General features: G+C 35.7%; 1 protein-coding gene across 1 annotated transcript; it reads left to right on the forward strand.

The window, feature by feature from the left end:
• Positions 1–239: 239 nt before the first annotated feature.
• SLC7A9 (solute carrier family 7 member 9) lies at positions 240–12,709 on the forward strand. Its single transcript, XM_058033934.1, has 12 exons — positions 240–344; positions 1,513–1,660; positions 2,593–2,835; positions 3,554–3,679; positions 4,068–4,167; positions 5,527–5,571; positions 5,894–6,017; positions 7,912–8,015; positions 8,782–8,878; positions 10,089–10,238; positions 10,784–10,958; positions 12,471–12,709. The coding sequence occupies exons 1-12, from the start codon at positions 240–242 to the stop codon at positions 12,533–12,535; spliced, it is 1,482 nt and encodes a 493-aa protein (XP_057889917.1). The 3' UTR covers positions 12,536–12,709.
• The last annotated feature ends 435 nt before the right edge of the window (positions 12,710–13,144 follow it).

Genomic DNA, 13,144 nt, shown 5'->3' on the forward strand with positions numbered 1-13,144 from the left:
CAGGTGGGTGTAAGGAAAATCCACAGGGGAGGAGGTGAAGCTGCCATCCCTTCTCCTCTCTGGGCAGGCAGTGCCATGGAAATCCTTTTCCTGGGAGTGACTGTGCGCTGTGTTTGTTTTCTGGTCATATTTACCTGCACTCATTTGTACCCACGGGCATCAGCTGAAGTCAAGTAACGTTCATATGCTAGAGTAAGATTTTGTTGTTGTTTCCTTAGAAATTTCAGCAAGGAAAACAAATGGGTGAAGAAAGCTTGAAGAGAAGAAAAGGAGAGGACAAAGGAAGAGAGGACAGACAATCCATCCAGAGTCATGAGCCCCAAACGATGAACCTACAGAAGCAGGCAAACCCTTTTCCTTTCCTTTTTCCTTTCCCCTCGGGTCCGGGTGTCAGGGGCTGGCAGAGGGAGGCACAAGGGGATATTTGTGCACATGCATCAGCTTACAAAAACACCACTGTGTCCAATTTAGCAAAAATATCCTGATATCTCAGCTATGTGGTTGGCTTGCATTCTCAGAAACAGCCAGTTACTGAAGTTAAATAACTGATAAAAACAGACTAAACCCCCAAGGATATGTTGTTGAAGTTATCAGATATAAAAATAATTCAAAGACTTACTCTAAGTTGATCAACTGAGGCATTTCATAAACTTTTTTTTTCTGCATGTAATTTTCAGAAGTCATAGTTGGTTGTCCAGCTCATTGTTTCTGAAAGTTTGTTAGTGTTTATAGCCAGAAAATAGGCACTGGTACTTAAAGAGAAGTGAAAATCTGTCTCTTACAGAAAATTACAGATGCTTTAGAAAACAGTTGTGTCACCTCCTCTCAGGAGGGAGTGGCATTTCTCTTAATTTAAGTAGCCTGGAGAAAGATTATCTATGTGCTTTTAGTTTGGTGCCAAGACTGGAAAAATACTGTTGTGATTAGAGAAGCCATAGCTATCAGAAAATATTGAGTAGTCCATGCCTCAGTTTCAGTGGCTTCATGCAATATTGTAGGTCACTACAGATCTGGGAGAACATGATCTTCTCACCCAGTGGTACCAACACCATTCCTAGGTGCAGATATTTAAAGCAAGGACAGGAAAACAGCTGCCCAGCAACAGCAACAAAAAAGGATCCCATCCATGAATTTCTGAATCTTAGAAAATTCAGAATTCATCAAGCGCTTGCAAAAGAATGTCATGGCTTAATCAGAGAGGAAAGGGCAAGTTCACCCATTCAAGGTTATATTTGAAATTCACATAGTTCAAAAGACAGTTTAATTAAAGAAATAGGCATGTGAAACACAGACAGATGTACTTTTGAAAACAGCAGGAAGTACACCACAGAGAGATCTTGATAAGAAGAGTGAAACTTTGCAAAATCGTTGAATTTATTTCTCTATAGAACTTACATATTGAAAGCCAATAAAAACCAGTCAGTAAGGACAATTACTGTAGTTCTGTGATACTGAAAAGAAATTGGTGAATTCCTAGAAGTTGCTTACAAAACCATCTCATTTTACTTCAAGGTGGGCCTGATTAGTGGAATCTGTATGATTGTGGGTACCATTATTGGCTCAGGTATCTTCGTTTCTCCAAAATCAGTTCTTGCCAATGTGGAAGCTGTGGGTCCTTGTTTAACCATCTGGGCAGCCTGTGGAGTTCTGGCAACATTAGGTAAAAAACTCAACAAAGAATCTGAATCTTTGCCTTAAATCTTGATATCTGCTTTTCTGCATACTCTCATTTCACAAATTAGCTTATAGCACCAGGACCAAGATCCACTAAATCCTGCTCTATATATGCATATATGCAGTACTCAACCATAAATTTCAAATGGGGTGTTTCTAGAAGACAAGTTTCAAAATTGTAAATTACACTCTATTTGGAAAGGAAGTTTTAGTTTTTCCTGCTTCATCCACTGACTGTAATAAAGACAATAGTCTTCTACTTCAATAGCTGCCAGTATGTGAAATTTACTGATAGTGAGCTAGGTACTTTCTTCTGGCTTTCTACTTCTGCAATTATAATTCTATTATCTGAAAATTTAGCACTAAGCACCTCAAAATATTTCAAGAAGTAAAACAAAATTTTGAGCATTGTATCAAGTGGGGCAGCAAACAAGAAAAACCTTAATTCAAGATGCCACATAGAGCAATAGAACAGGAGGTATCACTGTACTTTAATGTTGAGCTTAGCAGACATTTTATTTCAAAATAGTGCAGAAAGTCTGTTTTTTCAAGTTTCCAATAGGTGTGTCAGCCAGTGCGGTTCTCACTCAAGTGCTTCTTACAGTGTTCATTTCTTAAACAGAAATCAAATGAAATAAAAAAGTTTGTTTGTAATGTTTTGGGGAAGTTTTAAATATCAATGGTAATAATTTTTAGACTGCACCTGAATAATTTCTGGGTATTTCTTTCAATTGCTCACACGTAATTAAAATTGTATTTTGCATATACAGTAAAATAAACAGAAACATGAAGAGAGTAATGGTGCACAGTACAGACCAATTCCCTTCACTTTTCTACCTATAAAAAAGCGATCATCTCTTCAAGCAGTCCCAGGACCAAAAGTGCATGAACTAAACCTGCTTTTTTTTTGTTATCCAGGTGCACTCTGTTTTGCTGAGCTTGGTACGATGATCACAAAGTCTGGGGGAGAATATCCTTACCTCATGGAGGCGTTTGGGCCGATTCCAGCCTTTCTGTTCTCTTGGACGAGCTTGCTGGTCACAAAGCCCAGCTCCTTTGCCATCATCTGCCTCAGCTTTGCAGAATATGCATCAGCTCCTTTTTACCCAGGCTGTGACCCACCCCAGGCCGTCATCAAGTGTCTGGCAGCTGCTGCTATTGGTAAGAATCACAATTTTAAACAGCCCAAACACAGAATTGCATTGTGACCTGTGTCTGGCCCCGTCCACAAGTGCATTTTCCTTATGTTCATCTTCACAGAGACACCAGAAATCTTTAAGACACAGTCCAGTGAGTCCTTCCCACAATAACAAATTGAACAGCATAAAAAGGATGGATTTAAAATGTTTTTTTCCCCTAGTTTGAGGGTTTTATTATTCTTCCTTAAGATAGATACATCTGTATAATGAATGCTTATCTCTAGCGGAAAAGGAAGAAAAAATAACTGTGAAAATGCTATTTCTTTATTTATCAGAATGCCGTGCAACTTCAAAATGTTTTTTATTAAAGGTACTTTAAAAGTCTAATTCATAAATTTGTTTTTCCTCACTATTTCTAAAGTTATCCAAACACAGTAAGCAAAAACTGTATAGACAGGCAAAAATATATATATAATATACAAACTATATATATATACATATAGTTTATATGTTATATGTTTATATGTTGTTATAATATACAAATATATATAATATACATATACATGTACACACACACACATATATATATATATATACATACATATATAATATACATATATAAATATAATATACATAGACAAAAAGTGTGACAGAAAAGCAGTGCAGTAAATAAGGGGAGGGGCAACTTTTCTTTAAATTCTGACAAAGAGTGTGAAAATCTATAACTTGATTTCTTTTAGTGGTAATTACAATTGTGAATTCATTGAGTGTGAAGCTGGGAAGTTACCTCCAGAATTTTCTCACAGCTGCTAAAATGATCATTGTCACAATCATTATTGTAAGTGGAATTGTTCTCCTTGCGCAAGGTAATAAAATTATGTTATTTGAAAAAATTATTTTAGCTTTTGCTATGATGATTAAAAATTCCCCACTGAGAGAAGAGACACAGAAATAAGGCACAGCCCTGAATCTCTTAATTCTGGGTTTTAGTTCTAAATCTCTTAGAAAATATGGCATTTTCTTTCACAGAAGGGGATGTGTGCAAAATGCAACACTATAGATAAATTAATACAAACTTCAAATCTACAGATCTACAAATATAAACTACAGATCAATTAATACAAAAGGGTGTTCATTAATTTTATAAGTGAAAAGTTTCAAAGCATGAGACATGTGGGAATGTTTTTTTCATCTGTTGGGGGGATTACAAGAATTAATTCCAACACTGATCAGTAATCTTCCTCTTATTTGCAGGAAAAACAGATAACTTTAAAGATTCTTTCAAGGGCAGTAAAATTTCTGTTAGTTCTATCAGTTTGGCATTTTATAATGGACTCTGGGCATATGATGGATGGTAAGAAATCTTTATTAACCTTCACAGTTAGAGTTTAACAGCCTTTAACTGGTTTACTCTCTCCCTGTAGAACCCTCTGAAGGCATTAGCAACTGACTTGTTATTAAGAATATCTTGATGAATTCTGGAAAACGAACACTAGTTTGGGTAAAAAAACCCCAGAACTCCACCCTCTTTTAGTTGCTGTTTGTTAGGGAAAGAAAATATCTTAGATCCCAAAAGGACAATTACTGCTTTGGTGTTGAAGGTGATTAGATATTGCAGTAATAAGGAGAATATAAATATAACAAATTTAATTCCATTGTGTTAGACAAAATAGCTTTCCCTGCAGGCTACCCCATCAAACTCCATTCCTTGTGAAATATACAGAGGTTTTTGATTAGTCCAGGAGAACATAAAAAGGAACTTTGTGTCAGAAATTATAAGGTTCAACTTGCAGTTTTTTTTCTTAGGGAATGTCAGTTGGCACAGAGTTCTGTTGGCACAAATCCATTGTTATTCTAAAATGTACAAACTGCAAAAGTCTGTATATAGGTCAGTAGTTTGGGAGCAAATAAGGACATAATCTTGGTCTACCACACAGCAATTCCCATTTAAAAGCTTTTGAAACTGAATTTATTTTAAATAGATTCTTCTTTTAGGTTGTATTTCCAAGCTTGAGTGCCTCAACTCAGGCATGAGCCCGCTAATTCAGGCATTCACACAGACTTTTTAAGAGGGTAAAGAAGCTGATCCCTAAATAATTATTTGTGTATGTAACCACCAGGCACTATCATTTGAAAATTTGCCTTTGAACTGTAAATACTCACTCTTCAGATTTTCAGAGTGGATGAATATAAAAATATAAAAAAATAAAAATTGTTTCAATTGGTCTACACACTCTAGCAAAAATGGTTATTTGGAAATTATAATTCACCTTAAAAAGGTTTTCATGCCTGTTTTTCAGAGGCAGTCTGACTTACAGAACCGCTCTGAAACAGCAGCAGACTTGCTTTTCTCTCTGCCCCCAGCACACTTGTGCTTTTATTTGAAAAGACTCAGATACTGCAAAGCTCAAAGTTGAAAGGCAATTTTGGAAATCTAAGATTGATTATTCTGGGATATTTTAACCAAAACTTAGTCTCAGAGGTACTAGAGATAATGCAGAAAGAGATGGTGAATCAAGAGCCTGACTTTTGGATAAGAAGCTCACATTGGTTTTGTCCTGCAGTTTTCCCACTTAAAAAATTGATTTCACATTTTTTTTCCTTTTTAAAACTGAAAAGATTAAAAACAATAACAGAAGAAATAACCTCACCTCATAGGTGAGTATTTAAACCCCTGACTGCTGAAATACTCTATGAATGTTTTTCCTTCCAGGAATCAACTCAATTACATCACAGAGGAACTTAAAAATCCTTACAGGTAAAGCTGTGTAGGAAAGCAGTGTTTTTTACTGGCAAGAAATCAAGCCCTATATATTTTTCTATAAGCAAGCATATATTTTGGTTTGTTTTTTAAAAGCACTAATATTCTATTATTCAAGGTTTGAGCACTAACAGACAAAGCTAATTAGCTAATTATTATTACAGGCTTTGTATCTTTGCATAATTTTTACAATCCTGATTTCCATAGCTCTACACTTAAAAAAAAAAGTAAATAGGAAAAGTAAGAATGCAGAGTTTACTATGATAACTGTAGTAGTGATCCAGCAATGCTGATGGGGTTTTGCTTTTCCATTCTTTAGAAATCTGCCACTGTCTATAATTATTGGAATCCCCTTGGTCACAGTTTGTTACGTTCTGATAAATGTTTCCTATTTCACTGTGATGACTTCAACAGAGCTCCTGCAGTCCCAGGCTGTTGCTGTGGTAAGTTACTTAATTTTGTAATAGAACATCTGCATTGAAGTCATGTGAGCCATTAAATTCCATTATTTTTTTGTAAGATAGAATTAATTTTAGTCTAAGCTGTTAGTGCCACCTTTCTCCCATTAGCCACTATCATTCCTTAACCTAAAATTTCAGTACTGCCAAATTGGAGGAGTAGTTCTGTCATCTCCAGATGGAATAAAAAAGAAGGAAGCAAAAGTAAAGCAGTCTTCAGCAAATATATTGTAAACATTGCAGTCAGAGGGGGACTGCTTTCCATAGGCAGCAAAAGGATGGAAAGGGAAATAACACCTGACAGCTGCTTTGCCATTTTCAGTGTTCCCAGGATTTCTGAGAAATGCCATAGGACATAAATCTGAGTTTGTTATGGAGATAACAGCAAATTGTCCATCAGTCACTTCCACCTTATTCTTTTTGGGCTTTTTTTCCTTAACAAATATGAAAGATAGGATTTTTACATTTTTGCAAGACATACTCTTACAGGTAAAAGTAGAAATTACAGAAGTTCCTGAAGCCATAAAAAACACATCTGCCCCCTCAGTTCCACTTAGTAAATTTTCTGTGTCTCTGAAACAACTGAGGTCCTGCAACAATTTTCCTAATGCAAGGTTTTGGGGAAAACAAACAGTGTGTGACAAGCATTAAAAAAACCAATAATAATAATAATAATAATAATAATAATAATAATAATAATAATAATAATAATAATAATAATAATAATATATATATTTTAAAAGTATATGTTCCATATATATTAACCTATATTTTATATATACATATAAAAATAATAAAATTAGTGGCATAATAATATATAAATATTAATTAACAACATAATAAATAATAAATATAATGAAAAATATATTTTTATATATATAAAATAGTCTTGTCCAGTGAAGAAGTACAGTAATGTTGAAATGCTTAAAAAATTTTAAAAAATTAAAATAAAATAAAAATTAAAAAAAATTAAAATAGAATATTTTAAAATTTAGATCTTCTGTGCATTTAAACAGCTTGTCTGCACCAAAAGGTACAGCAGAGAATGTATGAGGTTAAATCTTGTATAAGAACCAGTCCCTTTTAATACACCTTTAAGCTTACAATCTGAACAGCTCCCAGCAACCAGCTCTGAACTACCAATTAACAAATGAATTAACAAAATTCAGCACTGGCTCTGAGCAGAGAGCTCTATGCAGCTGCCAGCAGCCTTTGAGTGCCCCAATTCTGGACCAAGCAACATCACTGGTGTCAGACTGGTGCAAAAGCAAAGCTCTTCATGCTTGATTTACTAAAAAACCCCAACCCAACTAAAAACTAAACCGACCTGTCAAAAACATTTAAATTCAAATTCCTCTGGACAATGTACCCAGCTGAGATCTACAGCAAGAACTGACACACCACGCCACAGGTGAAAACTCAAATGTGGTGAAGGACCAGGGTGAGCTTGTCCTTGTTTGCCCCCATCTCAGGCTGTCCCTGCTGATGTTATTCCTCCTGGAGAGGCTGAAAGCAGATTTCTGTGTGCACAGAGTCTGCAGCAATGCCATCTCCCTCCTTCTGTCTTGGAGACACATCCCAAGGCAGGCGTCTATAACACAATTGAATTTCTGTGCAGTTTTTACATCTGCCTTCCAATGTCTCCTACAGATGTTGCATCATAAACATCATGACAAAAATATTCCATTTTATAGTGGTCAGTGAATGAATCCAGGTCTTTACTAGTCAGAGCATTCTTCAATAACTACACAAAATATACAGCATGGATTTGTTGGGTAACACAGCTCAGATACCATTTACTTTACTTACAAAGAGGCTTAACATTACTAAATGGTAATTAAAATGAAAAAAAGTGATTAATTTTAATCCCATTTCCCAGACATTTGGAGACAGAGTCCTTTATCCAGCCTCTTGGATAGTTCCTCTCTTTGTGGTATTTTCCACACTTGGATCTGCCAATGGCACCTGTTTCACTGCAGGCAGGTAAGTCCCCATGCTAAATATCTTCATGAAGGGTGGAAAAATTTATATACATGTATCTACAGACACAAGAACATTCTTCTGATCCACATCACACAAAATGTAATTTGAAATTGCCCGTAAATCTAGCTATATTGTTTAATTTTCAAAAAGAAACAGCGGCTATTGAGGTTTGAAAGTTAGAAAAATGTTCTCTTCTTAATTCAATGAAGGTATACCACTGTAGCACAAAAGTTTTTTTTTAATTTCTCATCAATTTTAAAGCTGAGAATTGAACAGTTAAAAGCTACCAGTAAAAACATCACTACACCAGCAAAGGTAGCTGAGAAGCTATTCCTTTCTATCAGTTGTTCAGCACTTCCATTTACTATTTAAAATATTTTAAGATTTCAAAACCATCTGAACACAATGTGGCTTTAAAGACCATTTTTAAACAACAGGTTGTCAATACACCTTTTTGCTATGAAACACATGAAAAAGGAAATATTTAATTAAAAGAGACACAGTTGGTAACATTTCCCAAAATAATTTTCAATAATGATTCTGAAATTAATTTCAAGTGCTCTATTTTAACACCGTTCAGAATTTGTTTCATCTCACTGCTTTAATACCGGTTATTTAATTTCCTTCATTTTTAACTGCTACAATCTTTAAATCCCAATGCACATCAAAGAAAATCCTGATGGAATTAGCTGGATATCTACTTTAGTGGCACCTTTTAAAGCCCAGGTGCCACACTAACTGCGCTGCTTTGTTTTTGTTTTGCCAGACTTGTGTACGTTGCAGGTCGTGAGGGGCACGTGCTGAAGATTCTGTCCTACATCAGTGTCAAGCACTTAACACCAGCACCTGCCATCATATTTTATGTAAGTAGGTATTGAAATACAGAAAAATAATCATCACCTATCACCAAAAATTCTCCAGTAATTCATACTTTCACAGCTTCTTACAAGCAGTTTTGTCACCTGTCATTAACTATCTAGACAAGAAAATTGCTAAATGCATTTTGGGAAGAAGACTACAAAAAACCTCCAGCTTCTCTAATGTGAACATATTTGTTCCAGAACTGGACTTTAAAAATCAAAATGTTATGAGGACAGAATCTTAAATGAATGGTTAATATTAGGGAAACCTTTCACAGGATACTTGTAAGCCAGCTATCACTACCCTGTTTCCTCCATGTAGAAGATTTAGTTCACACTAAAAAAGTCCAGTCAGTCAACACATTTAAGAATAAATCTAGAACGTCTTGTTATTTTTATTTTACTCATTTATCTTCAAGGCAAAACAAGATACATTCAATCCTGTCAGGAAAATTTATCCACAAACACCAGAGGTTTATGTAAAAGGAAGACAGAGGAGTCTCATAACTATTTGAATAAAGGGAGAGGCCATGGGGCATTCCCCCCGGGGTCTCTCAAATTATTAGAGGACACAGCCTCCTTTTAATCCCAATTTCCAGCCACATTTCCCTCTCCTTTCCCGTTGGCTGAGGTACTTGAGGGGTACCGACTTCCCACATCACCTCATACAGACCTCATTTCTAATGCGCTTTTTCTTTCTCCTCATGTCTCTGTTCTTTTTCTCTAAGTCCAGAGATGTAGCACAGTCTTGAGTGAGTAACAGTCTGTGTCAATTAGTGGAATTCCTACGGAATTTATGGTTCTGCCCATTGCTTCTTTCACCTCTCCCTATCTGGCCTTATCTACCCTCAGGCCCACAGTTTGTTTGTAAAGACACCTCCTCCTCATTCCTTTCAATCCCAGTAGTATTAAAAACCTAAAAATATATTTTATATCTTCAAGATAGTTAGTCAACAATAAAACAGATTAATGCATAAAAATGATAAGCATTTTGACTTAAAATGGAATTCAGATTGCACACAAAAATAACCACGTGTTGGCAGGAGGCAGTCACAATCTTTAAGGGTGCTGCAATGCACTTAAACCCAAATATTTAAGCAAAAACATTCACGGTTCATACTCTGGAACATCACACATGCTGCTGTATTGAAACAGATGTAAAATTCAACCTTCTTCTATAATAGACTACGCTAATTTTTGTTTTCATTTCTAGGGGGCCATTGCTATTATTTATGTTATTCCTGGTGACATTAACTCCCTCATAAATTACTTCAGCTTTGCGGTCTGGATCTTTTATGGTTTAACTGTACTTGCACTAATTGTTATGAGGTTTACAAGGAAGGAACTCAAGAGACCTATCAGGGTAAGTTCTGTGTGGCTTTTCCTCCATTCCATTGATGCTGTAGCAGGAATTCACACTCAGTATCTGGATGTTTAAACAGCCCCCTTGGGCAGTGTCCTTGCTTTTCACTCCTCTTGCCTGAAATCCAACCATTTAACAGCAGATCTGCACCAGGACTCATAAGCCCAAAGCTCATAAGGACTGGGAAAAGATTACAGAATGCTGATTTTCACTTGCACAAAAGCCAGAATTTCACAGATGGGTAATTGCACTCAGCAGACTTCCATTGAAAGAATATCCAAAATAAGACCCCAGCCATTGCATATTGTTTATTAAAATGCAAACTTGGACACTGCAATTTGAAATAAGAGATCGTAGTGGATAATTTGGCAGAAGTGTTTTCCCTGCCCATATTTCTGATACTCCTTCCGTTGCCCCATCTGATTCCAGAAAACTTTAAAGTAAAAAAAAAATGCATAAGGCAATAAAAATATTCTTTCATACAGGCAATTTCTGTAAAAACAGCTAAAGAATGAGGAGGTGATTTTATTCTTTGTGTCTTGCAGGTCCCCATCATCATTCCTGTCATAGTGACACTGGTGTCAATTGTGCTGGTACTGGCACCAATCATCAGTGCACCTGAACTGCCCTATTTGTACTGTACTTTATTTATACTTAGTGGACTTATAGTTTATGCACTTTTTGTTCATTTAAAATTCAGATGGGCACAAAAAATATCAAGTAAGTATACCTCAGGTAGCCAGCTCTAAACCCAGTATTTGCTAAACTTGAGATTAATTAGAATGTTAAAGTTCATTACCTGGTCAATCCCTACTAAAGTGTGAAAAATGCCATTCACTTTTGTTAAAATTTTAGAAGTTTAATAGTAATGAAAATAGTAATAAAAATTAGGACAATTAGAGACAATAAAAAGCAAAGAATTCTGGACATCTGGGTGCTTTGCACTCTGCCAAAAGGCACGCTTTGCTAACAAAGAATTACCTCTTAAAAGCAATAGCCTATTGCATATTCATAGATCTCATACATGATTCAAACATTCCTTTCAAACCAGGGTGGTTCTGCTTAATTTCAGCTTCGCACCCTCACCTTGTAAATCAACCTTCTTGGTTCCTCAAGTCTGAGGACTCCTTATAAGGAGGCAATAATTCTTCTCTTGGGATCTTGGAATCTGTTGCTGTTATCTCCAGAGAGGATAATGTGAAGAATTTCTTGATTATCTTTTCCATTCTTAGTGCTAGTTACAAAAAGTATATCTTATATCACATAGTTTCTATTTTAATATTATGCTATAGCCTAAAAACTATATTTACCACACTACTTAAAAGAGATTAATACAGCATAATTTTCTAACATAACACATATAGTATTCGTTTTAATATTTGTGAAGAGCCAATCATATAATATGCATTTTTTCACATAAAGCATGTGAGCAGAATGTGCAGGGAAGCAATTTCCCTAGTATGCAGTGGGCTTTACTGAAGACTGGATTTCACTCCTTCCTGCTGAAAAGAAATAATGTCTACTTGAGGAAGAATTAAACTTAATTCACAAAAAACAACACATCACTGTAGTAGCACAAGGAAACAGAACTAATTAACCTGTTAAGTCAGTTTTTCAGTTATCTGTATTTCAAAACATTGCTTTAGCCATTAACTGAAGATTAGCAGACATTCTTATGCCACCAAATACCGGGCTTTTACCTCTGATTATTAATTTAACTATCCTTGCTAAAGAAAATGTTAACAGCATTAAGATAAAAAATAATCCCAGGGCTGAGTACAGTGAAAGCTGCGAGAACTCAAAATGACCATTTATGAACTGATTGCATAATCCCTAGAGAAACTCTGATATTACCTCAGGCAAAACAGGATACACAGGTATTTCTAGGAGGGTAGTTGGAATTAGCTGAATACAACAGCATTAGTAGTTCTACAGTCATTTAAAAACCCATCATTTGTCTCTATTGTCCCCAGGATGATTATTATAATGTAATAATTATAATTAATTATAATTTAAATTATGTAATTTGAAGCATTATACTCCAGTGGAAGTTTGGAAATAAGGAATGCTGTAGTTTGGATCTTAAGCCTGTTTATTCCCCACCCCTTATTTTTCATTTTGAAATAGGAATACAGATTAAAAAACCCAATGACATAGAAGAATAGTTTTCTCACTTAGAGTTTGAATTGAAAGTTCTCTTATAAAGCCTCTAACAATAAATCTTTTCCTCAGAGCCCATCACTATGCACCTCCAGATGCTTTTGGAAGTCGTTCCAGAAGAAGACGTTCCTGAATGAAGTATTTTATACCCACCAGGTTGTTTAAAAGTGCTCTACTGGTTGAAATATATTCAATTTAGTTTGGCACACATATATTTGCTAAATTGTTATGTTGGTACTGGTGTATTAGTTTTGCAACACTTCAGTACTTTAAAGCATCAAATACATATAATAAAAGATTTCTAAGCCAGACTACAGTGTCCAGCAAAGCTGGTTTCATGGTTTGTTAATAAATTATGGTGTCTTGTTTTCTGAATTAAAGTTTTTAGCAAAGGTGTGTTTTAATGTCTTTACAAGCAATTCCATGGGTGTTAGTGTGAGAGATGAGTAATGTGATGATTGACTCTCACAATTAACAGACAAACAGCATGAATATAGGTTTAGAAAAGTTTTATAGGTTCATAGTTCTGTTGTACCCCCTTGTGTGGTTATCAAGGGACATCTGGGAGGGCTGGCTTGTCACTGTGGTGACATCTGAGCTCCAATCAGGATTTGAGGAAGAGATCACCACCACTGGACAGTGAAGAAGGGGTCATGGACAGAACTTTGGTGCCCCTGCCCCAGTGACAAGCTCTTCCATTCCTCCTGCCCCATGCAAGGCACACATGTGCAGCTTGGTGCTCAGGG

Source organism: Melospiza georgiana, chromosome 14 (assembly GCF_028018845.1).
Source record: "Melospiza georgiana isolate bMelGeo1 chromosome 14, bMelGeo1.pri, whole genome shotgun sequence".
Taxonomy (NCBI): Eukaryota; Metazoa; Chordata; class Aves; order Passeriformes; family Passerellidae; genus Melospiza; species Melospiza georgiana.

Excerpts from the sequence above, each read along its gene's own strand:
- SLC7A9 (XM_058033934.1), top strand. The coding sequence starts at position 240 with ATGGGTGAAGAAAGCTTGAAGAGAAGAAAAGGAGAGGACAAAGGAAGA. Across the intron at positions 4,168-5,526 it reads CTCTGGGCATATGATGGATG|GAATCAACTCAATTACATCA; the intron begins GTAAGAAATCTT and ends TTTTCCTTCCAG. Across the intron at positions 10,959-12,470 it reads ATGGGCACAAAAAATATCAA|AGCCCATCACTATGCACCTC; the intron begins GTAAGTATACCT and ends TCTTTTCCTCAG.